Source organism: Mus musculus, chromosome 17 (assembly GCF_000001635.26).
Source record: "Mus musculus strain C57BL/6J chromosome 17, GRCm38.p6 C57BL/6J".
Classification (NCBI taxonomy): Eukaryota; Metazoa; Chordata; class Mammalia; order Rodentia; family Muridae; genus Mus; species Mus musculus.
In genome coordinates, this window is record NC_000083.6 from 35,167,013 (window position 1) to 35,192,895 (window position 25,883).

At 48.4% G+C, this 25,883-nt stretch overlaps 2 protein-coding genes and 1 pseudogene across 5 annotated transcripts; 1 reads left to right on the top strand and 2 right to left on the bottom strand.

Annotated features, from left to right (window-relative positions):
* Positions 1–3,973: 3,973 nt before the first annotated feature.
* On the bottom strand, positions 3,974–9,071 carry Aif1 (allograft inflammatory factor 1). 4 transcript variants are annotated; one of them, NM_019467.3, is made up of 8 exons: positions 8,961–9,040; positions 6,129–6,263; positions 5,503–5,677; positions 5,273–5,334; positions 5,116–5,182; positions 4,751–4,792; positions 4,402–4,564; positions 3,974–4,181 (listed from the first exon to the last, which is right to left on the bottom strand). In NM_019467.3, exons 3-8 carry the CDS (start codon positions 5,525–5,527, stop codon positions 4,097–4,099), a joined length of 444 nt encoding a protein of 147 aa, NP_062340.1. In that variant the 5' UTR covers positions 5,528–5,677; positions 6,129–6,263; positions 8,961–9,040; the 3' UTR covers positions 3,974–4,096. The 4 variants fall into 4 exon arrangements, with proteins under 4 accessions (NP_062340.1, NP_001348430.1, NP_001348431.1 ...); NM_001361501.1 differs by having other exon boundaries at positions 5,503–5,680; XM_006523503.4 differs by having other exon boundaries at positions 3,979–4,181; positions 6,058–6,263; positions 8,961–9,071.
* Ncr3-ps (natural cytotoxicity triggering receptor 3, pseudogene) lies at positions 13,524–17,797 on the top strand (annotated as a pseudogene).
* Lst1 (leukocyte specific transcript 1) lies at positions 18,083–21,428 on the bottom strand. Its single transcript, NM_010734.2, has 4 exons — positions 21,345–21,428; positions 19,934–20,029; positions 19,573–19,592; positions 18,083–18,298 (listed from the first exon to the last, which is right to left on the bottom strand). Exons 1-4 carry the CDS (start codon positions 21,376–21,378, stop codon positions 18,167–18,169), a joined length of 282 nt encoding a protein of 93 aa, NP_034864.2. The 5' UTR covers positions 21,379–21,428; the 3' UTR covers positions 18,083–18,166.
* Between the last annotated feature and the right edge of the window lie 4,455 nt (positions 21,429–25,883).

A 25,883-nucleotide genomic window follows, 5' to 3' on the forward strand; every position in this document is an offset into this window, starting at 1 on the left:
GGGGCTCAGAGGTTAAGAGCACTGTCTGCTCTCCCAGAGGTCCTGAGTTCAATTCCCAACAACCACATGGTGGCTCACACCTACCTGTAATGGGATCCAATACCCTCTTCTGGCCTGTAGACATACATGCAGGCAGAACACTGTATACATAATTGAATAAATCTTTTAAAAATTATTAAAAGAATTTGCATGTGCTTATAAATATTGAAACACCCCACTTGGGGCACTGGGTACTCAGCACTGTTAAAATCTCTCCAAATTGTTATTAAGTAATAAGTTCTTTAAGGTAAGTACTCTTCTGATCACTTTCCTGTGAGCCGAAGACACTGGAACATGCGACAGTTTGACTCAGTCATTAGTGCCTTGTTGTTGGACTCTCCCTACCTACCTACACTGGCTTAAGAGGAAGGGCAGTCAGTCAAAAGCTAGCCAGACTATACTCTTTACCAATATAACCCTCGCCCCTTTTTTTAGTGTTTTGGTTTTGAGACAGGGTTTCTCTGTGTAGCCCTGGCTGTCCTGGAACTCACTCTGTAGACCAGGCTGGCCTTGAACTCAGAGATCCACCTGCCTCTGCCTCCCAAGTGCTGGGATCTAGGATTAAAGGTGTGCATCACTGCCGACCAGCTCAATATACACTCTTTAGAACACTCTACAATATTGGAGAAACAATTTTAGCTCATTGTCCTCAGCCAGGGCTACTCAGTTTGTACTCATCCTTTTTGCTATCACAGACATCCATGTGTGACTTTCACCACTCTGTGTGACCTTCTGCCATTCCCACATGGTGGGCTAGTAGCGATGCTGCTGTCACTGGTGCTGAAGGGACAATTGTATGAGTTTTACAATTCAGAGCATTTGCAGGAGAGATTTGCTGTGACTGGCGCTACCCCTTGTGGGGTATATAAGCAAAGATGTCTGGCTCACTTGGAAGTTGCCCGGACAGCACTCCTATGCTGGCTCCCTTGGACCCAATTAAACACTCCTTTTTGATGATCCTCTCTTGCCTGCTTTTAGTAGTGTGGGCTGAGCTGGCAGTGGAGAAAGTGGCAGAGCATGGCGGAGGCAGACTGCCTGACAGCTGAAGAGGCGGCAGCCCATCGGTTTGAGAGCATGCAGACAGGAACAAGGTGAAAAACAGGGGTAGAAAAGGTGGAGAACCGAGGCTGAAGAGTAGGAAACTTTAATAAACCAGAGAGGACTGGTAGTGCACCCATGAGTCCCAACAGTCAGGAAGCAGAGGCAGGCAGATCTTTGTGAGTTCCTGTCAAGCCTGGTCTACATAGTGAGACAATGCCTGGGGGGGTGGGGGGATAACTGGTGGGATAGGTCAGAAGTTAAGACACTCGCCACACACATAGCTGACCAGGGTTCAATTTCCAGCACTCACATGATGGCTCATAACAGTGTGTAATTCTAGTCCCAGGGATCTGATGGCCTCTTTTGGCCTACACAGGCACCAGACACACATCACATGCGGTCCATAGACTTACAGGAAGACAAAACATTCATATCTGTAAAGTAATAATTAAAAATAAAGATCCAGAGAGAAGAAACTGCAGCCTCAGTCATTGTTAGGAGATATAGAGAGCTGTCAAGTTTTCTGGACAGGTTCTGGATACCCCTGGCCAACATCTGTAATGCTACCAGGTGTCAAGGGCTGAAGGATGCTAGGCTCACCTGCCAGGAAGCTGCCATTCCAGTTGCTGCCAAGGACTGAAGCATCCTGATTCCTCTCCCTACCTACACAAGAGCTACATGAGGGGCTAGAGAGATGGCTCGGCAGTTAAAAGCACTGACTGCTCTTCCAGAGGTCCTGAGTTCAATTCCCAGCAATCACATGGTGGCTCACAACCATCTGTAATGGGATCCGATGCCCTTTTCTGGTGTGTCTGAAGACAGCTACGGTGTACTTATATACATGAAATTAAAAAAAAAAAAAAAAAAGCTACATGAGAGTTTTACACTAGAGGGCGCTAGTGCTGCAGCACCAACCAAGACCTTTACTTAAAGAGCTTGGTTGCTGGTTAGAACACAAAAGACTAAAGCAGGATTGTGAGTTTGAGGCCAGTTTATGCTATGTAACAAGTGAACCTTGGAGAGGGAGAGAGAAGAGAGAGATGAAAAGGAGAGAGGAGGGGGAAGAAAGGAAAGAGAAGAGAGGAGGGAGGGATGGAACATTGAAGGCAACCTCTTGATTAATAGTGGGTATGACTGATTTTGCAGAGGACCAGAGTTTAGTTGCCAACGTTCATATCAGGTGGCTCCTGTAACTCCAGCTCCAGGGGAATTCTGTGCCTCTGGGGTCCTAGGGCACCTGTGCTCATGTGCAACATGCTCACATACGTACACACAATCAAAAATAGGTTTTAAAAATCTGCAGCCAAGGGGCTGGTGAGATGGCTCAGTGGGTAAGAGCACCCGACTGCTCTTCCGAAGGTCTGGAGTTCAAATCCCAGCAACCACATGGTGGCTCACAACCATCTGTAACAAGATCTGACGCCCTCTTCTGGAGTGTCTGAAGACAGCTACAGTGTACTTACATATAATAAATAAATAAATCTTTAAAAAAAAAAAAAGAATAAAAAAAAAAATCTGCAGCCAAACTGGGTGGTGGTGGCGCACGCCTTTAATCCCAGCACTCAAGAGGCAGAGGCAGGCCGATTTCTGAGTTCGAGGCCAGCCTGGTCTACAAAGTGAGTTCCAGAACAGCCAGGGCTATACAGAGAAACCCTGTCTCGAAAACAAACAAACAAACAAACAAACAAAAACAAAAAAAAGGAAAAAAGAAAGCTGGATGGGGGGGGCTGTATTTTCCGTGAGTGCCTGCTCAGTACATGGGAAGCCATGGGTTCGGCTGAGCAGTGGAGGAAGGAAAGGACAGTGAGTGGATCTGAATTCTGTGGCCAGAGACAACTCACCTGGATCCCTCGGAGAGAGAAAGGCCTGGCCTTGGGTCCTTAGGTCCCTTGCTTTTCCTGGTTTGTGGGCTGTTCCACAGTTTCTATCATTTAGAGATGCTGAATTCACCATCTTTGCCTCTGGTAGCTTCCTGATATACCCCCTCTTCCCTTCATTAGTAGCCGGGGCGGGACAGGGGGCGTGGGGGGCTTTTGGCAGTCCTGGGAATCGAACCTAGGGCTAGGCAAGCATTCTACCACTGAGCGTTAGCTCTGGCTCCAGACTGGACTTGATGGTTTCTCTGCATGAGAAGCCCAACGTCTTGTTTAACTTTATAGTATCATGAGGCCTTCACCCCATCTGTTCACTCAGGTTTCAAACATTGCTGAGAACTTCTGATAGGCCAAGTACAAAAGCTTCGCTCCTAGCTGGGCAGTGGTGGCGCACACCTTTAGTCTCAGTACTCGGGACACAGGTGGATGGCTGAATTTGAGGCCAACATGGTCTACAGTATGAGTTCCAGGGCAGCCGGGGTTACACAGAGAAACGTCTCAAAACAAACAAACAAACAAACAAACAGCTTAGCTGTCATTCCTATTTCCAAAGTAAAGCTAGAGAGACTGTGCGCTGGTCAGAGTTACAGGCAGGGAGATGAAGACTCTGTCAAGGTCACCCTTCACCGCTATGAAGCTCCTGTGAGCCTGGACAGATAAAAGATATCACACCTATATTCTCTCTTGGTTTGGTTTGGTTTTTCAAGACAAGAGTTTCTCTTTATAGCCCTGGTTGTCCTCACTTTGTAGACCAGGCTGGCCATGAACTCAGACTTGCAGAGTTCTATCCCTCCCTCCAAGTGCTGGGATTAAGGGGTGCACCACTACCACCAGGCACACACCTATAATCTTTGAGGTCAATGCTGTCTTGAAACTCTGGAATCTCCCCTCAGAACAAAGAGCTATCAGCCATAGCAACCCCATCCAATAGTAAGGCTGGAAAATCCTGACTACCCTTCCCTCAAAGATGCTTCCTTCTCCCCCAGGTCCAGGACACGTGTCCCCAGTAACTGCAGAGCTGATGTGACCCACTAGGAGCGTCATTTATTTAGTCTGACTCTGGCTCACGACTGTTTCTTTTTTCCATGCTGCTGTCATCAGAAGCTCCTCACTCAGCCCCACCGTGTGACATCCACCTCCAATCAGGGCAGCTCGGAGATAGCTTTCTTGGCTGGGGGACCAGTTGGCCTCTTGTGTTCTTTGTTTTTCTCCTCATACATCAGAATCCTGGAAGAGACACAGGCATCAGGGACAAGTCTCTCAAGGGAGTAGTAAATCTCAGGTTGCTCTAAGAGTGCAGAAGTGGGGACGAGGAAGGGCCAGAGCTGTGGATGGGTGTGTGAAGGGTCTCGGAAGAGCTCCTCTGAGGAGAAAGGGTGGCTGATGGGACAAGGCTGGGGCTATGGAGAAGATGGGCCAGTCCTGGGAGGTTGGAACTAGATCTCACATTCTCAAGATGGCAGATCTCTTGCCCAGCATCATTCTGAGAAAGTCAGAGTAGCTGAACGTCTCCTCGGAGCCACTGGACACCTCTCTAATTAATCTCTTCAGCTCTAGGTGGGTCTTGGGAACCCCAAGTTTCTCCAGCATTCGCTTCAAGGACATAATATCTGAAGGTGGAAAAGGAGGGTCCTCTCTCTCTGCCATCTTGAACCTCCACGTACTCCCCCCCACCCCCGCCGCCCATGTATTATTGGTTGTGGCTAGACCTTTTGCTGTCTACAGGGGACATAATTAGGGGACAAGGCCTCTATTTCCCTAGGTCTGCACACTAACCCAAATCACCCTTTTCTCACCGATATCTCCATTTCCATTCAGATCAAACTCCATGTACTTCACTGGACGAGAAAGAGAGCAGAGAGAGTAATTGCTGTTGTGGGGGTTTGAGGAGTTGGTGGCTGAGCAATGCCAGGGTAGAAGGTATGGAAGGAGGGTGTAGGGATAGGGGCTCCTGAGGGAGCCTGTGGGGGGCGCTACGATGGGGAGAACAGGGAAAAGGAGCCCAAATGGGAAGGAGGAGCTTGAAGGCAGCCTCCCTCCTCCACAACAGTCAGCTGGCCTTGATCTCTCAGCCCCAACTGCCCTCCTCACCCCCAGCCCCTAGCCCCATCCCTAGCCCCTAGCCCCACCCCCAGGCCTCCCCACCCCCAGCCCCTCTCACCCTTGAAGGCTTCAAGTTTGGACGGCAGATCCTCATCATTGCTGTATTTGGGATCATCGAGGAATTGCTGTTGAGGGGCAGATGGAAGCTGGGGTGTCATCCTGGTCAGCCCGAGGAGCTCCAGACCCCCCACGCTCCCCTTGGCTCCAGCTTTTACCTTGTTGATCCCCTCCAGCCTCTCTTCCTGCTGGGCCTTCAGCAGTCCAAAAGCTTTTCCTCCTGAGGGGTACAGAGGTTAACCACCCCTCCTTTCCTCTCCTCTTCCCCGTGCCCAGCCCAGGTGTTACCCAAGTGCTGCCCTCTGAGATCCTCCAGCTGCCCCCCTGGCTCCCCAAGCCAGGCCTGACTCACGCTGGCTCATGACACTATGGGGTCCACCTTCCCTACCCTGCAAATCCCTGCTTTGGCTCATGGCTCCTCAGACGCTGGTTGTCTTAGGCTGGCAGTCTGTCCGCTGGGTCCTCTCTCCACCAGCTCCCCAGTCTCTTCTGGGACCGTTCTCACACTTCCCCTTTCCACTCATTCCCTTGCTAACTCCCAGGCATCACTTCCACATCAGCTTCTGCTGACACCAGCACCCCAGGAGAAGGCAGAACGGGTTGAGAGAGGAGATGAAGAAGTAATGTGCTGAAAAATTACTTTGGGGGTGGGGTGGGGGCAGGGTCTCCTATCCAGGCTCTTGAGAATTGAAGTAGCCATCCTGCCTCAGCCTCCCAGATGGCTGGAGCTACAGCCCTGTAACACACCTAGCTCCACACAGCTCCTCCAAAGAAGCAGACTGTACGTGGGAGAAAGACTTAGATCAGCTCCCGGAGGTGTGGAAAGGCACCAGGATCTGAGGGACCGAGCGTGATACCCTAGGCCTGCAATCTAGCACCTAAGAGAGGCTGAGGCTAGAGGATCCTGGGAGTTGGAACCCAGCCAGGCCAACACAGTAAGAACCTGTCTCAAACCAAGGATGCGGTAGACAGTGGCTTTCCCCAGATCCTGAGGTGGGGCTTGGGAGGGTTTACTTGAAATCTCCTCAGGCTTCATGATGCAGGTTAAGACAGGCAGCTGAGGAGGACTGGCTGACTTTCCCCGGGATGGAAGAGAGAGGATGAAGTCTGCAGGCTGCTCCAGGAATGGGGTGAGCTGAGCCTAGCGCCCTGGAAAGGAAAGAAACCTCTCTCAGGGGCTACAGAGGAGCACTGGGGACACATGGAGACATGTCCCAGAAGGACTTGGGTTTGTGTTCGTCAGGCTCTTGAGTGCCAGCCTCCTGCCTCACCTGCTTTGAGATCTTAGGCTGAATCTACAAAGTCATTTGAGAGTTTGAAGAGACACTTTGGAGGAACAGAAAGTGAGACTGAAAGAGACAGTAGACAGAGCTACTTCCTGTCCCCACCATGGGCTGTCAGGGGTCTAACTCATGCAAATGCCCTCCCCTCATACCAGGGATAGCCTTGGTCCCCTCAGTCACTGGGTCACCAGGGGAGGGAGGGCTGTGACTCCAATGCACTCAGGCCCCTTCCCTTGTGCCCCCCGCCCCAGGCTATGTCCCCTTGTATGGCAGGCAGTATCTGTCCACTCTGCAGAAGACTGCAGCCTCTCGCCTGCCTTTGAGGCAGCCACCCTCTGGCCCTGTGAGAGGCTCTCAGTGTCTGGTGGGGACAGTTCTCTAGCCACATTCATGTGATAAATGATGAGCGAAGGTTTCCTGTTTGCAGGGTACACTGCTAGGCCCAGGGAGCCAACAGATGAAAAGTCTGCTCCCGTGGTCTCCATTCAGAGCTCTGTACTTAGAGGGCAGGTTTGAATAGCATGATTATGGAAGATGGCCAAGAAATTGCTCTCAGGGATGCAGGAGATATGTGGGTAGAAAGGAGAAAGTATGCTGTTTTTGTTTTAATTTTCATTTCATTTCTACTGTTTTATTTGTACTGTGTGTGCAGGTGTTCACAGCTTGGCATGTGTATGGAAATTAAAGGAGAGCTTGTAGGAGCTGGATCCAACCAGTTCCCCAGTTAACAGCTCTTCATGGGAGATTTCCTCCAGCAGCAACCTCAGTTCCTGGTGGAAACGAGGTTTTCACGATGCATCCTATAGTAGAATTCAGCTCTGACACTGAAGATGGCCAATCCTTTGTGTGGAGGGGCTCTGTCCTTACAAGATGGCTCTAGGTTAAGATCTGGTCTCAAGTCCAGACCTCTTGTACTTCTGGACAGCCAGCCCTATAAGTCAAGAATGCTACAAGCCCCTCTTCAGAGCTGGTAATTTGCCAGGCTGGTTCACAGGACTCAAGCCAAGCACCTTGCCCACATCTGTGCTTCATTATAACGCATCCAACACAGTGGCAGCCAGATGCAACAGTGAGACGAGGTACCAAGGAGAGGGGGTCTGGAGCCTCCGTGCCCTCCTGTACTAACAGTCCCTGGCAGCCCTCTGACACGCATCTTCTCAGATGTTTAAGGAAGTACCACCAGGCTGGGATCTGGGATAGTCCGTTAAATCATTAGCTATTTAAATAATCAGCTATTGGCTACTGACCAGTTGAGTTGAAAGTTATAGCTCTCTTCCTCATTCCTGCCCTTGGCAACAAGATTCCTATCTTTAGGGACTTTCCAAAAGTCACCCTATTAACATAAACCCGGTTAAAAGAGTCTTGCTCAGCCAGGGCTATACAGAGAAACCCTGTCTCAAAAAGAGTTTTGCTATAATAGAAGATTCTGTATTAAACCTTTATCAGTTAGCAAACTGCAAGAGTGTGACGAGCTTTGCTCAGGAAGTGAGTGAGGTTGTATATCTTTTTTTTTTTTTTTTTTTTTTTTTTTTGGTTTTTTGAGACAGGGTTTCTTCTGTAGCCCTGGCTGTCCTGGAACTCACTCTGTATGTAGACCAGGCTGGCTTTGAACTCAGAAATCTACCTGCCTCTGCCTCCTAAGTGCTGGGATTAAAGGCGTGCGCCACCACTGCCGGGCTAGAGATTGTATATCTTAGTGTGAAGGTGTGTGTGTGTGTGTGTGTGTGTGTGTGTGTGTGTGTGTGTAAGAGCAACAGTCGCCCAAAAGCCAAAAGCCCGGGGGGGGGGGGGCACCTTTAATCCCAGCACTCGGGAGGCAGAGGCAGGCAGATTTCTGAGTTCGAGGCCAGCCTGGTCTACAAAGTGAGTTCCAGACAGCCAGGGCTATACAGAGAAACCCTGTCTCGAAAAAAACAAAAAAAACAAAAAACAAAAAATGGAATTTTAAAAAGTCAGCCAGGGAGATGCAAGACTGTTTCCCAGCACTGTGGAGGCTGAGTCAGGACTGCCAAAGGTTTGAGGCAAGCAGTCTTGTGGAGTTCTAGGTGAGCCTGAGACAGGTCTGAAAAGAAAAGCCAGGGCTGGGGTTAGGGTGGGGCTCTGTGAGTGAGGTGCTGCCACCATGAAGACCTGAGTGGGAACCGAGAACCCCCGTGGTAGACAGGCAGGAAAGAACAGATTTCCACAAGCCGACCTCTAACCAGTCCAGTCATGCCCTTGCACACAGACAGACAGAGAATAAAAATAAATTTAAGAGAAAAACCAAAACCCCCAAACAAAATGTAGCAGAAGAGGCCTGGGGATGGAGTCAGGGAAGGTGCTGTCAGAACACTGAGATTAGAGGCGGCCTGCTTCGAGCCTCTGCCGTGGTTCAGTGCTCTTCACGGGGGTGACTAGAGGACTAAGGCCTGTGAACTGACTGTGCTGCCTGGAAAAGGATGCACTGTCCAGAAAGTGAGGGAGAGAGAGCGAGAGTGTGTGTGTGTACACACGTGTGTGTGCCCTGAGAGCCTTCTATTTACCCTCCATTCTTCCAGCCCTGCTCTTTGCCCAGGAGACTGACCTGTGCAGACCACATCAGAGGGTTCGTCTGGCTCCAGTTAGTTTGGGCCTTGGAGGAGCCTGACAGGGAAACAATAGGATGGAGGAACTGGGTGCCTATCACCACGGCTACCTTTCTGTGAGGTCACAGTGGCCCAGCCTTTCCTGAGGCCAGCAGTCCTCTTGAGGTACCTGTACTGCCAAGATTTCTTTCAAGTGTCAGTAGCCCACAGGCTACTTGTTTTCTCTTTTCTTTTTCTTTTTTAAAAAGATTTATTTATTATTATATATAAGTACACTGTAGCTGTCCTCAGGCACACACCAGAAGAGGGTGTCAGATCTCATTATAGATGGTTGTGAGCCACCATGTGGTTTCTGGGATTTGAACTCAGGACCTTTAGAAGAACAGTCAGTGCTCTTAACCACTGAGCCATCTCTCCAGCCCATGATCTCTTGTTTTCATCTTGTTGAAACAGAATCTCATATAGCCCAGGCTGCCCTGGGACTCAGTACATAGCTGAAGATGAACAACTGACTTCAGCCTTCCAACTGCTGTGATTTGAAGTCAGTGACACTTTTAATAAAGACATACAGGACAAAATACCATTGCTTGGTTTGAATAATAACTTTAAAAAAAATGTGTGTTGTGGGCACGGGGGTCTTTTGCCTACATGTTTGTCTGTGTACCAGTTCTATTCCAGAGGCCAATTGAGGGTGTTGGATACTCTGAAGCAGGAGTTATGAGAGAATGCGAGCTGCCACAGACTCCCAGGTCCATTGGAAGAGCAGCCAGAACACTATTTGGCTGAGCTATTTATTTAACCCTAAGAACTAATTTTTTTAAAAAGATTTATTTATTATTGTACACTGTAGCTGTCTTTAGATGCACCAGAAGAGGGCATCAAATCTCATTATGGGTAGTTGAGCCATCATGTGGTTGCTGGGAATTGAACTCAAGACCTTTGGAAGAGCAGTCAGTGCTCTTACCCTCTGAGCCATCTCGCCAGCCCAAGAACTAATTTTTTAATTCAAGGAGTTACTGAATATTTAAGGCTAACCTGATCTACATACTCAACGTTCAAGTATCCTGGGTTACAGAGTAGGATGTGTCTTAAGTTAATTAAAATATAATTTGATAGCCGGGCAGTGGTGGTGCACGCCTTTAATCCCAGCACTCGGGAGGCAGAGGCAAGCGGATTTCTGAATTTGAGGCCAGCCTGGTCTACAAAGTGAGTTCCAGGACAGCCAGGGCTATACAGAGAAACCCTGTCTCGAAAAGCCAAAAATAAATTTTTAAAAAGTATATATATGTGTGTGTGTGTGTGTGTGTGTGTGTGCGCACACACACACACACACATATATATTTTTGAAGGCTGGGTGTGTTGGTGCACACCTTTAATCCTAGTACACAAGCGGCAGAAGCAGGTGAATCTCTTGAGTTCAGGGCCAGCCTGGTCTACACATAGTTCCAAGGCCAGCCAAGAACTACATAATTGAGATCCTGTCAAAAACAACAACAACAACAAAAAAAAAACGAAACAAAACAAAACAAAATAACAAAACTATTAACTTCCCTAGAAAGTCTGAGATAATGAAAATTGTTCTTGAATACACATACGCCATGACTTACTCTAGATGGACTGCCCTGGAGAGTTTTGTCAACTTGCTACAAGCAGAATCATCTGAAAGAGGGATCATCAACTGAGAAAATGCCCGCAATCAGTATGATTGGAGGAGGGCCCAGCCCACCGTGGGTGGGGCCATCCTGGGCTGGTGATCCTGGGTTCTGTAGAAAGCAGGCTGAGCAGCCATGAGGAGCAAGCCAGTATGAAGCATACCTCCATGGCCTCTTTATCAGCTCCTGCCTCCAGGTTCCTGCCTGTTTGAGGTCCTGCTTTGGCTTCCCTCAGTGGACAGTGTAACTCAGGACCTGTAAGCCCAAAAAGTCCTTCCGAAGTTTCTTTTGGTCATGATATTTCATCACAGTAATAGTAACCTGACTAAGACATGGACTGATCTCAAAAGCATTCATGCAGTGTCTTAGAATCCATAGCTATGGTAAGATGGTTGGAAGTCTTTCTTACCTGGGAGAAAGGTAAGAGGAGCAGAGTCCTCTTAAGTTTAGGCCCGGTGATCTCCTGGATCACCCCAACCCAAGGGTAGGAGGAGAGCCTTATATACACTAAGTAGCTAGGGCGGGAAGTCTGGACAGTCATGGTTGCAGTTCTCGATTTACAGATGTGCACACAGGTAGTGAACACGGAGTCTAGTTCAGAACGATGCCATGCAAACCATTAAGTCCTGGGCTACAGAATACTGCCCTGTGTCAGAGTGTGCATCGTGAAAACATAGGTTGGGGGCTTGAGAGACAGCTCAGCATACCTAAGAATGCCTGCTGCTCTTCCAGAGGACCCAGGTTTGATTCCCAGCACCCCTATGGCAACTCACAACTGCCTCTAATTCCAGTCCCAAGACAGCCTATGCACTATTGTCTCTGTAGACACCAGGCACACAGGTGACCTGACATACATTTAGACAAAACACCCATACACATAAAACAAAAGAAAAGACAAGAAAATACAATATTCGTCTCAAACCAGAAGGCCATTGTACCTCCCTTCCCAAACCATGGGCTTATAGTGAAGAAACGTGTTTTCCTCACCTACTCTGCATGGGAACTAAGATCTTGGGAAGGGGAATTGAGGCCCTATGGAGAAGCCAAAATGCTTCAGGTCCCCAGCAGGGGGCAGCACGTACCTGCCCATGGCACCCGGGACCCACACCCTCCACTTAGCTACCTTAAGGAGAAGGCCTCACCACAGCTCACTGGTGGCCAGATGACCCAATGAGGCCTTCCCAAGTGGTGTGGTTATCCTGGTGGCTGAGAGAGTAGCTTGGGAGGGAGCAAGCGCTGGAAGTGCTCCAAGCCAGCCTTCTTAACAATGAGACATTGCTTCTCCAACAGTCATGTGTCACTTCACAGTGAGAAGCAACTAGACAGTACATCAACCTGTTACAGAACAGAGCCCCTCACAGACACAAGGAGGGAAAAAATGCATTAGTTTCAAAGATGGGGTCAAGGGCTAGAAAAGATGGCCCAGCGGTTAAGAGCAGGTGTTGCTCTCACAGAGGACGGCTTCCATTTCCAGCACCTACAGTGTGGTTCACAGCCGTCTGGAACTCAAGTTCCGGAGAAGGATCTGATGCCCTTTTGTGACTTCCATGGGCACCAGGCATACACAGGGTGCACATGTAAACAGGCAGGCAAAACATTTCTTATTTAAAAAATAAAAAAGAAAAAAAAAAAACAAAACCAACCCTAAACCTAAGAAAGATTGTGGTAGCGAGATTGCTCAGTGGATAAAGGCCTTTGCCACCAAAACCGATTGATGACCTGGCTTCTGTTCTTGGGACCCATATGGTGGAAAGAGGGCCCACTCCCACAGGTTCTCTTCTGACCTCCACATATATGCTCTGGCATGCATGCCTGGGTAGACATTTGTACAAATAAGCATACAAAAATTGGGAGAGAATAAAAGGACCGGGAGGATGGATGGTGAGGCTGAGCCCACGTCACGCGTGGCATGCTACAATTTAGGCCTCTCTTCCAGGTGCTTTTTCATCTCCTGTGGGTCTGTAAAGTACAAACTCTGGCATAAAGGCACCCATGTGACCCGCTGTTACAGGTAACACCACTTGTGCCCGTGAACAACATCTCCTGTGACTCACACTTTGTAGATTCTCAATAAATGTGTTAAGTAGGCTGATTGTGGTGGCACACACCTTTGATCCCAGCATTCAGGAGGCAGAGACAGATGGATCTCTTTGAGTTCGAGGCCAGCCTGGTCTACAGAGTGAGTTCCGGGACAACTGGAGCTACAAAGAGAGACCCAGTCTCGAAAAACAAAACAAACAAACAAACAAACAAAAAGGCAGCTAAACAGCAGCTAAAATTACAAACGAATGGATTGCTCATGAATAAGACTGTGAAGAAGGCACGGTAAAGCAGGTTCCTGCTGGGAATGCTCTTTTCCAGGAGATAGGAAAATGAAAACTCAGACATATCTATTGATAGCTCTAACTCCTCTGTCAACACTGCTGGGGGAAGAGGTCCAACCCCTACAGATGAAGCGACCAGACACTGTCCTTGGTAACATCATTACCACCAGCAGCAGCTTGCTGCCCAGAGGGAAAGGCAGACTGGGGAGGCATGGAGGCAATGGAGCCCCGCATAGTTGGACAAAGGAGAGGTGAGGAGCCTAGTCTCTCAGCTGGAGGGTGTCAGAAGGTCTGGTCTTAAACCTCAGAAGTGAGAGAACCACATCCTGGTCTCACCTACCCAATCTTATAAAATCAAACATGAGGACATCCTGTCCTTCTATGCCACCTGTCCACTAGCTGCCTCCAGAGAGCCCCAGGCATGTCCATCGGTGCCATCTTTTCTCCTTAGCAGGACATGCCTATGATGCCCAAAGTCCCACACAGCAGAGGTTCTTGGCAAGTCACGTGTGAGTCCTACTTGCCGGTAGTCGTTCCTCTACTTAGACCTCACTGCTGAGGTCTGTCCGCCTCACCAACAGGAGACATGGCCAAGGTGCTCCTGGTCATCTTCATCATGGTTTATCCAGGTGACTGGGGGTTTGCTCGGGAACCAGGGCGTGGGGACAGGAGAAGGAGGAAAGGAAGATGTGGAATTTAGATGCTCCAGTGGGTGTCTGGTGGGAGCCCTGAGGGGTGCAGAAAAGCACTTCACAACACTGTCTCCTGTGGTCTCTTCCAGAAGCCAGTGCTACTAGGTTGCCTGCAGCCCAGAAGGGCATTTTTTAAAAGATTTATTTATTTATTTTAAGTATATGAGTACACTGTAGCCGTGCAGATGGTTGTGAGCCTTCATGTAGTTGTTGGGAGTTGAATTTCGGACCTCTGCTTGCTCTGGTCGACCCAGATCACTCCAACCCAAAGATTTATTTATTATTAGACACACCAGAAGAGGGCATTAGATCTCATTATGGGTGGTTGTGAGCCACCATGTAGTTGCTGGGATTTGAACTCAGGACCTTCGGAAGAGCAGTCGGTGCTCTTACCCGCTGAGCCATCTCACCAGCCCTATTGGTGTTATTTTTGCTTGCTTGGTTTTGTTTTTTTGTTTTTTGTTTTTTGTTTGGTTTTTCAAGACAGGAGTTCTCTGTGTAGCCCTGGATGTCTTGGAACTCACTCTGTAGACCAGGTTGGCCTCGAACTTGGAAATCCCCCTGACTCTGCCTCCCAAGTGCTGGGATTAAAAGCATGTGCTACCACTGCCTGGCTGCTTGTTTGTTTTTGAGACAGGGTCTCAGTATCTTAGGCTGATCTTAAACTCATATATAGGCAAGGATGACCTTGAACTGGTTCTCCCAAGCTCACCTTTCAAGAGCTAGGATACAGGGCTGGTGAGATGGCTCAGCGGTTAAGAGAGCTGACTGCTCTTCCAAAGGTCCTGAGTTCAAATCCCAGCAACCACATGGTGGCTCACAACCATCTGTAATGAGATCTGACGCCCTCAGTTTCTGAAGACAGCTACAGTGTACTTACATATACTAATAAATAGATAGATAAATAAATAAATAAATAAATAAATAAATAAATAAATAAAATTTAAAAAACCAGCTAGGATACAGTGGCGCACCACTTTGCATGGTGCTGGGGATCAAAGCCAGGGCTTCCTGAAAGTTACCAGGTGAGTTATATCCCCTAGCCCTGGCTGTGTAGCCCAGCTTGGCCCAGAACGTTCAATCCTCTTCCCCTAGCCTCCAGAGTGCTGAGAGATCAGGCTTGGACTAATACACTCAGCTGATTTTCTTTCTTTAACATTTTTAATTTTGGCCGGGCAGTGGTGGCACATGCCTTTAGTCCCGGCACTTGGGAGGCAGAGGCAAGCAGATTTCTGAGTTCAAGGCCAGCCTGGTCTACAGAGTGAGTTCCAGGACAGCCAGGGCTACACAGAGAAACCCTGTCTCATAAAAACAAAAACAGGGCTGGTGAGATGGCTCAGTGGGTAAGAGCACCGACTGCTCTTCCGAAGGTCCTGAGTTCAAATCCCAGCAACCACATGGTGGCTCACAACCACCCATAATGGGATCTGATGCTTTCTTCTGGTGCGTCTGAAGACAACTACAGTGTACTTATGTATAATACTAAATAAATCTTTAAGAAAAAAGAGGGTTTAAGTCACTGTGTAAGAGGTCTGTTAGATTATTGAGTTTATTATGAGTTATTATTATGAGGATACAGATATATAATTATGAGTTGAGAGAAAAGTCTAAGGTTAACATTCCTTTTTACTGAAACTGATACTACTTAATCAATATAACGTTAAAAGCTATGCTTGTTGAATATATACAGTGCTTTTCAAACTGTAGATTGCAGACCCAAGATCATCAGAACACTGGGCAAATCCTTGTGTTTTTCTGAAGATCTCTAGTGAGCCAGCCCGTGGTAATGTTCTACTGATCGACGATTGATTGGTTGGGCTTTTCTTTTTTGAACTAGGGTCTTACTATGCTGCCCTGCATGCCCTACAACTCTCTGTAGTTGAGGCTGACCTTTGGACTTTTGGAGATGCTCCTGACGTGGGCTCCAGAGTGCCGGAATTACATGCCTATCATCATAGTCAGCTTCCAACTGTTTTTTTTTTTTTTTAATTAAATGTTTATTTGATTATAATGAGTCCCAGGCCTACATGGTGAGACCCTGTCTCACACAAACGGCTTTTCAGATCATTTCAATACACTTTCAAGTTTGAGAACCACTGCCTTTGAATGACCAGTAAATGTACCTACTTTTTTTTTTTTAATGAATTGCAGACTCTAACAATTGGTTTACTTCATCAGCATGGACGTATTAGAGCTCTCAGACAACTACAGCCGTGTCTTCCCTCGGAAATTTATGCTGTTAAGGCTCTAATGAGAACCAGTATTGATACAAGAAGTTTCTGGCCAGCCTGTGCTACATAGTGAAGGTCAGGGTTAAAAAAAGACTGGGCTGATGGGTGTGGCACAGTGGTAGGGTGTTTGCCCATCATGTAGAAAGCCCTGGGCTGGACCCCAGGCATTGCATCAGCCGGCCATGGTAACACATCCTGTAGCAGGGTACACAGAAGACTCAGAAATTCAAGGTAATCCTCAGCTGTGTGATGATTTCAAGGCCAACCTTGGGCATACAAAACTCTATTTAAAAAAAAAAAAAAGGAGGGGGAGTGCAGAGATGGCTCAGAAGTTAGGGACGCATGCTGCTCTCCTAGAGTGCCCAGGTTCAATCCCCAACACCCACATGGTGGCTCACAGCCATCTGAACCCATTCCAGTTCCAGGGGACCCAGTACCCTCTGTAAATACAAACATGCATGCAGCCAAAGCACCCATACACATGTAATAAAATACTTTAAAAAAATTATCTATTTATTTCATGTATGTGAGTACACTGTGCTGTCTTAAGACACACACTAGAAGAGGGCATTGGATGCCCATCATAGATGGTTGTGAGCCACCATGTGGTTGCTGGGAATTGAACTCAGGACCTCTGGAAGAGCAGTAGGTGCTATTAACTGCTGAGCCATCTCTCCAGGCCATAAAATACTTTCTTAACTGTGGGAAAGGCAACCAAAGTGTCTTTAGTAATTTATAGAATGTAGCCAAGATTTGAGCTTCAGGGATGTGGTTCATTGGTAGAGTTAGTTGCTAGCATTCATCAGGTCTGGATTAAAGCCCTAATACAGCCAAGGCCAAAATCAAAACAAAACAAAACAAAACAACGCCCACCATAGTAATAATACCCAGAGCTGCGCGACCGGGAAGTTAACTCATGGAGGCAGCTATACTCATTCATGAGCACTAAGTGTATTACAGGGATCGAGTTGGCCAAAATGGGTCTGTAGAAAAGGTGGCTGTGTATGCGAGGGAGTCAGTGTGTAATTTAAAAACTAAACAATTAGATTGGTGAAAAGCAAAGGTTGTTTAAACTCCTGGTTGTTGGTCCTGACAGCGCTTCCCCCATACCATGGGGAAGGAGAGCTATGGAGACCACTTTTCTTTTTGGAATAACCGAGTAAGTGTTCTCTGGATATTTGCTTTCTTCCCAGGATCCTGTGCTCTCTGAGTGTCTCAGCCCCCTGAGATTCGTGTGCAGGAGGGGACTACTGCCTCCCTGCCCTGCTCCTTCAATGCCATCCGAGGAAAACCGGCCACTGGCTCTGTCACATGATACCAAGACAAAGTGACCCTGGGGATGGAGTTGAGCAAAGTGACTCCAGGGTTCAGAGGCCGCTTGGTCTCCTTTTCTGTTTCTCAGTTCATTAGGGACCACAAGGCAGGGCTGCTCATACAGGACACCCAAAGCTATGATGCTGGAATCTATGTGTGCAGGGTGGAGGTGCTAGGCCTGGGCGTCAGAATGGGAGACAGGACTCGGCTGCTGGTGGAGAAAGGTGAGGTGGTGGGAGATCCCCCAAGATGCAGTGTTACTGGGAGTTAGGGATGGTCCCCTGCTCTGAGCTCCCAAATTCCTTCCTCTCCACCGTCTCCACGTCCTGCTGTAGGGCCTCCTCAGCAAGCCTCCAACACAGAGCAAGAGGCTCACACAAGTCTCCTCCTCCGGGCTGGATTCTACGCCCTCAGCTTTCTCTCTGTGGCCACGGGCAGTACCATCTATTACCAGGGCAAATGTGAGTTGCTGAGCAGGGGCAAGGGAGCAGAAATGGGAGGGGACAGATTGCAAGAGGAGAGGAAAGCTTCAGGCCTGTAACTCTGAGCAGCCCCTGCTATTTCTCCTAGGTCCCTGTCACATGGAAATCATGGACACTCCTCCCGCAGCCTCTGAGAAGTGATTCTAAGTCTCAATGATCTAGCACTCTCAGGAGGCCAACAATAAGTCCTTACCCGCTCCTCTCTCCTACTTAGGACTCTCATATTTTCTTCATTCTCCAGTCTCTCTCTCTCTCTCTCTCTCTCTCTCTCTCTCTCTCTCTCTCACACACACACACACACACACACACACACACACATCCCTCCACCCTTAGCTCTCCCTTCCTACCCGGGGACCACAAGCTGTTTACTGGCTTTCTGCAGGTGGGAGGGTGAGCCATGGGCTGGACACATATAGAGAAGCCTGATGCAGAAGTGGGGAACCAGACTTTACTAGATGACCATAGTGTGACTGAGCACGCACCCAGGGCGAGGAGAGCTTTTGGGGGCACTCAAGTGGGTGTGCTCCTGGCGATGCAGGCATAGTCAGTGCTGAGGTCTTCTTTCATGTCTGTGATATCACTACTGGACACTGGCAGCTGCTGGAGAGATGCATAGTGGGGCTCCTGCCCTGAGACCTGGGCCTGGCAGTGCAGAGGATGATGTGAGGACCAGGGGTACTGTCACACATCCTTCCCCAGCCTGGCCGCAGCTCCCACCTGTCTTTCTCCCTGTGTCTCCACTCTTTTTTTTCTCAGTCTCTCCTCTTTATATCTCTTGAACCTGTTTTCGCTTACTTTCCCTCTTTCTTTGTTTCTATATAAGTGTGTCTGCCTGTGTTGTATAGGCCCTTAAGTGGATGTTTGGACATCAACTTTCCAACTGTTTCTACACATTATTTCTATCTATCCATCTATCTATTTTGAGACAAGGTCTCTCACTAAAACTGGAGTTTGCCATTTCCACTAGGCTGGTTGGCCAGGGAGCCCCTAGGGCTTGCCTGTCTGTACCCCACAGTACTGGGGTTCCAGGCACAAGCTACCATGCCTGACTACAGCAAATACTTTCTCAGAACCTCCTCTCTCCCCCACCTCCTTTACTTACTTTATTTATATGAGTACACTGTAGTTGTGGTCAGACACACCAGAAGAGGGTATCAGATTCCGTTACAGATGGCTGTGAGCCACCATGTGGTTACTGGGAATTGAACTCAGGGCCTCTGCAAGCACAGCCAGTGCTCTTAACTGCTGAGCCATCTCTCCAAGCTCCAAACTTCCTCTTCTATTGAGACAGGGTCTCATGTAGCTCAGGCTGACCTTCAACTTAATATGTAGTGAAGGACAGACTCCCTGCCTCTATGTGGGATTTCAGTCACATGCCAGCGCTCTGGTTTTATGCTGCGCTGGGAATCAAACACAGTTCTACACCCGCTGGATAAGGACTGTTAACTAAACCACACTGCTAGCCACGCCCACGCCCCACCCACTTTGCTTTTGTTGTTCTTTTGAGACAGGGCGGCTCCTGTAGTCCTGATGGAACTCTTCTCTCTCGTTTTGTTTGTTTGTTTGTTTTTTAATTTCCTCTCTCACTCACTTCCTCCTCTCTACGTCCTTCTGGAGTGTTTTATATTCTTATAAACACACAATTCCCTCCCTCTCTTCTGGTTGCCTCTTTTTCTGCCTCTTTCATTTTCTCGTTCCTGCTACTTCCTCTTCCCTTTTCTCTCGGCTCCACCCCTTCATCCCAGCCCCACTCCCTACGTGGGTTTCCCTCGTCCCCTCACCCCCTGCCCGCACACCCTCCCACCTCCAGCCCCCCTCCCTCGCCCCCTTGCCCCCAGCCGCCACTTCCTTCCCCGCCCCTTCATCTGCTCCACCCCTCACCCTTCCCCCTTGTCTCCTCGTCCCCCCAGACTCACATTCCTTTCCAGTCTCTTCACTAGAAGAAAAAAAAAATGGTTCAGTAAGACCCCTTCCCTGACCCCCCCCCCCGCCAGAATGGCACCCCACATTGGCTCATCCATCCTAGGACAGCACCTCTCATTGAATCTGCTACCTCAGAATAGCACCCCACCCCAGGCCCCCAACGCCAGAGCAGCAGGTCTCCACCCCAGAACTGCCTTCCACAACACACCTACTGGAGCCCCACCCCTCCAACCTCGCTGGTTGCCATAGGAACCACAGCCAAAACCTGGGTCTTTTGGACAACTCTGGCCTTTTCTAGCAGTAGGAAGGGTGTGGAGGGCAAGCTGTGGGTGACCGAGATGCTCTAGGGCTTACCTCTCTGACTGAACCGGCACAAGCAGATGAACAGGATGATGACAAGCAGGAGGAGGAGCCCTCCCAGTCCCAGGCTCCCATTTAGCAGGAAATCATCTGGAAGGAGTATCTCTGAGAGGGTTTTTTTTTTCCCCACCAATTTCCCAACCTCCTGGTTAAATGTAAGTTTCCTAGCTTCCTATATTTTTCCTGGGTCCCCCTTCCCCAATTTTTTATTTTATCCTATCTTCCTCTCCCCGATCAATCCTGTTTTCTATTTTTTGACAATTTCATACATATATAAAAAGTCTCAGCCGGGCGTGGTGGCGCACACCTTTAATCCCAGCACTTGGGAGGCAGAGGCAGGCGGATTTCTGAGTTCGAGGCCAGCCTGGTCTACAAAGTGAGTTCCAGGACAGCCAGGGCTATACAGAGAAACCCTGTCTCGAAAAACAAAACAAAACAAAACAACAAAAAAAAAGTCTCTTGGTCATTTCCAAAGCCCTTTCTCCCTCTCCCCCCTCCCAACCCATGTCTCTCCCACCTTTCTGTCACTTTATGTTGAGAGTCTCATGTATCCTGGGAGGCCTTAGATTCTCCTAGTAGCCGAGTATGCTTGACTTTCTGATCCTCACACCCCTGTGTCGTGTCTTAAGTGCTAGCTTGGCAAGAGTGTACTACCATGGCTGTTTTATGTGGCTCTGGGGTCAAAGCCAGGACCCTGCTATCCTCTCACAGTTTAAAATACAGGAAAATATACTCTAGGAGATTTTGAGGGGGGGGCGGTGTTGTATTTTTGTATTAGTTTTTGTTTGCTTGTTTTGTTTTGTTTTTAAAGACAGGGTTTCTCTGTGGAGCTCTGGCTGTCCTGGAACTCTAGACCAGGCTGGTCTTGATCTCACACACAGAGATCCTCCTGCCTCTGTCCGCCATCCCAACCCCTCCGGCCCTCTTGCCCCCTCACTCCCACCTCCCCCCACTCTGGGATTAAAGGTGTGCACCACCACTGCCTGGCTTTTTTTTTTTTTCTTTCTTTCTGCAGTATCTTCTATAGTTTAGGCTGCTTCCAAATTTCCTGAAGCCTCATGCAGAGACAAGTCATGTCCTTGATTTCTAGTCCTTCGGACCACCCCACCTCTCTGGTGCTGGGATTACAGGAGACACTATAACCCAGGGCTTCGTGCCTACACATTCATTACCCAGACATATTTGTTACCCAGACTTCAACTTCTCACTTCCTCTAGAGATTCACCTACCGGGTTACCTCTCCTGACTATGCTCACTCCCTACTGTTTCCGGGTCTCAGGAGGCCCCTCTTCCACCTGTACTGCCTCATTCTGACCACTTCTCCTAATCCTGAACCCTGCTTTTCTTCCCTCACTCTCCAGCCCTCACATCCCTCCCCTTTCCGAACGGAGGGGTCCCTACTTACTGGTTGTGCAATTGTTACCAGATCCCATTGTCATCAGACATAGTCCAGGGACTGAGAACAGGCCTGAAGGTCAAGACTAAACTAATCCCTCTTCTGCTGGGCTTAATAGCTTGGGTTAGTCACGTGCCCCCAAGTTCCCCATCTCTGAGGCAAGGGGCCCCTTTACAGTCCTCATCCTCACTGGGCTGGGGATTTTATGTTTGTCTTTTTCTCTTTTTTGTTTTTTTGGCTTTTTTTGGAGACAGAGTTTCTCTGTGTAGCCCTGGCTGTCCTGGAACTCACTCTGTAGACCAGGCTGGTCTCAAACTCAGAAATCCACCTGCCTCTGCCTCCCAAGTGCTGGGATTAAAGGCGTGTGCTACCACTGCCTGGCTTATGTTTGTCTTAACATATTGTGGTACCCATTTTCCAGGCCAGGAGCCCGAGATTTTAACAAGGAAAGCCCAACGCAGCCCTATTGGTAGAGATGGATCTCTGTGAGTTCAAGCACAGCCAGAGCTACACAGTGAGACCCTGTCTCAAGAAGCGAACAAAAGCCGGGGCGTGGTGGCGCACGCCTTTAATCCCAGCACTTGGGAGGCAGAGGCAGGCGGATTTCTGAGTTCAAGGCCAGCCTGGTCTACATAGTGAGTTCCAGGACAGCCAGGGCTATACAGAGAAACCCTGTCTCAAAAAAACAAACAAACAAACAAACAAAAAAAAACCCAAAAAAATAAAGAAGCAAAAGCCAAGGGAGACTCAGAAGTAGCAGAGAAAGTGTTTAGCTGTATTGCCCCCTCCCATTTACTCTGCCCCAGGCTGATGGGGGTGGGAAAGGCAGCGGGGGGGGGGGGCACTTGGAGGAAGCTGGAAACACTGCTCAATCCTGAATGCTGGTGAGAGGGCTGGTGAAGGCAAGGGAGCCAGGGTCTGGAGTAGTTGTGGGAACCACTGGGAAACCAGAGAGAAGGGTGCCCTTTCCCAGGAGGGAGGACCTTATTTGGCTGGTGTGGAGTAGTGGCTACCAAGAATGCTTTAACTTCCCCTTGGGTACTTCCTGCCCTTTAACTGCTGGTTCCTGTTTGAGGGTAGATAGAGGCCCCTCACTTGAGGGACAACAGCGTGAAACTCAGAACCTCCCAGTTATAAGGGGCATGCTGTAGGTTTGAGGGACCCCTGAGGAGCTGTGATGAATCAGGGACAGAACAGATTATTATTAGTAGTTATTATTATTAGCAGAATTTTGCTATGTAGCCCAGGCTGACCTGAGGCTCACCATCTTCCTGCCTCAGCCTGCAGAGTATACGGCGGGCCACCACTTTCAGCTGCAGCTTCTTTTCTTTGGAAAATGAAGGCACAAGAGCTCAGAGGGTAGGGTGTGAATGCAGATTCCTTCGGGTTCAGGGAACTCCAAATCCATAGTCTGGCCTCCATTTATCCCAGCAGGTTTCCCGTCTCATCCCGGATCTCCACCCACTCCCCGCTGACCCAGACTCTTGGTTTACAGTGGGGACACATTCAACTGTTCAGAGTGGAAAGAAGCTCCCCACCGCAGGCATTCTGCCCCTCCCGCAGTTTTAGCCTCTTTCCACTGCCTCTGTGCCTCCTTGCATCTAGGAGAGGAAGAATAGCCATTGGGAGATGGTGTTACATCTTTCCTTTGAGATTCCTAGATATCATTAGGGTGGTTACTCCCTCAGCCCCAGCCTCCCGGTTCACCCTGTACTGGTAAAGGAATGTCCACCTCCTCCAGGGGCCCCCTCTGCGGTGCCGCCTTAAGGTTCATCATCTTGTGGTTTGTGCATAGGCATGGGCTCCCAGCACCTCGAGTGCCAGATAACTCTGGGGTGTCTCAGGGCACCTCTCTTGGTGTCTGGCAGCTATATGCAGCAGGATATCGATGTGCTACCAAAGGAGTAGGGAAGTCAGAGGTAGTCAGACTAAATCTGCTAACAGATGCTGACAGGAAGTGGGTGAGAGAAGCTGATGTTAGCAAAGCCTTGGGGCATCAAGGAGAACTTCCCACAGAAGGCAGCATTCTGGCATTGGCAGGAGGGCAGGAGGGACTGAGGTGAAGGTCTCTCAGTGCCACTGTGACCAAGAGAGAAAGGGGTGTAGAAGACTACACCCCAATCTTTGAACAGAGAGGAAGCTGGTAGCTAGGATGGAGACAGAGGTGGGTGAGTCTGGTGCCTGGGTCCCTATGCATGTTTTGTTAACCAAATTCAGGGACTTTGTGGTACTCCCCCCCCAGTGTTTCCCCCAGAACAAATGGGGATCACAATCTAAGTGGGTTTCTTCTTTTTTATAGTTTATAATTACATTTTTTTTAAAATTTTTAAACATTGGGTGAGGAGAGAGCTCTGTTGGTAAAAGCACTGGCCGCACAAGCATGAAGAACTGAGTTCGAGTCCCCAGGGCCCACATAAAGATGGGTGTGGCAACCACTTGTGAAAGTCCATGTTCCTAGTATGAGATGGGAGATGTGGAAAACTGAGAATTCAAGGAAGATCGCAGGGGATGGGGTGTCCGGCCTAGAATGTTCAGAGAAGATCGAAATTAGACCCTGTCTCAGATAAGGTGGTGGGCTGGCCGGGGTTAGCATTTGACGTGACTGTGAACTCATACTGAAAAACACACATGCGTGCACACTCACACACACACACACACACACACACACACACACACATACACACACACACACACACACATACACACGCGCGCACAAAGGTCAAACATCTAGAAAAACTGAACCTTACAACAAATTCATATACATATATATCATATATATATTTGACCAAGCCAGCTCAGTCAATCAACAGGGTCTCAAGGGAGGGAGTGAAGATTGAAAAGAAAAAGGCAAAGCCAGGCATGGTGGCACACACCTTTAATCCCAGCACTCAGGAGGCAGAGGCAGGTGGATTTCTGAGTTTGAGACCAGCCTGGTCTACAAAGTGAGTTCCAGAACAGCCAGGGCTACACAGAGAAACCCTGTCTTGAAAAAAAAAAAAACAAAACAACAACAACAACAACAACCCCCCCCCAAAAGGTAATTAGACAAAACTATAACAAGACTCCAGCCTGCACTGAGGCTGAAGCGGGTTTATTTCTCTCCAGCCTGCTTTGATATCATTTTAGGTACATAAAAACAAAAAACCAAAAAACAAACAAAAAAACCCCCCAAAAAACCATGGGCAGTTCTTAGAGCAAAGACAAAGTAATCAAATGAAGTAGTAAACAAGGAGATCACACAAGGTAATAATTAAGTAAAAAACTAAAAACAAAGCCCCATGACCCCTGTTTCTAATATTCTTATCTGAGCCTACTTCCTTGTCCAAGCCCAGTGACAAGCCAAATTCCTAGAATCGGCACCAAAAGCTCTCAGAGCTCTCAATATGTGTGTGTGTGGTGTGTATTATATAATTTGTTTTTATTTTAAATTATATTTGTGTCCATGTATGCATACAAACTTGAATGCAAATACCATCAGAAACCAGAAGAGGGCGTTGGATCCCCTCAAGCTGGAGCTATAGGTTACCTGACTAGGGTGCTGGAACCTGAACTCAGGCCCTCTGCACGAGCTGCAAGTGCTCTTAACTGCTGCACCATTTCTTCAGGTCCCATAAGCATAGTCTTAGCACCTAGATCATTGGTTCTCAACCCATGGGTCCCAACCCCACCACACCTCAGACATCCTGCATTTGAGACATTGACACTATGATTTGTAACAGTTGCAAAACCACAGTTATGAAGTAGCAACAAGGTAACTTTATGGCTGGGGGGGTCAGCACAACATGAGGGACTCTATTTTTTTTTTTTTTTTTTTAAAGATTTATTTATTTATTTATTTATTTATTATATGGAAGTACATTGTAGCTGTCTTCAGACACTCCAGAAGAGGGAGTCAGATCTCGTTACGGATGGTTGTGAGCCACCATGTGGTTTGCTGGGATTTGAACTCTGGACCTTCGGAAGAGCAGTCGGGTGCTCTTACCCACTGAGCCATCTCACCAGCCCCGAGGGACTCTATTAAAGCGTTGCAGCATCAGGAAGTTTGAGAACCACTGACCTAGATCTATAAGCAACACTTTGCTGAGTCACATGCCTCCCTCTCCTTTGTTTGTTCAGTTTTGTTTAAGATTTATTTATTATTATATCTAAGTACACTGAAGCTGTCTTCAGACACACTAGAAGAGGGTGTCAGATCTCATTACAAATGGTTGTGAGCCACCATGTGGTTGCTGGGATTTGAACTCAGGACCTTCAGAAGAGCAGTCAGTGCTCTTAACAGCTGAGCCATCTCTCCAGCCCCTTTGTTTGTTTGTTTGGGTTTTTGTTTTTGTTTTTTTTTTGAGACAGGGTTTCTCTGTATAGCCCTAGCTGTCCTGGAACTCACTCTAGACCAGGCTGGCCTTGAACTCAGAAATCCACCTGCCTCTGCCTCCCAAGTGCTGGGATTAAAGGCGTGCGCCACCACTGCCCTTTGTTTGTTTTCAAGACCAGGTTTTTTCTCCCTGTGTAGCCCTGGCTGTCCTGGAATGTGCTCTGTAGACCAAGCTG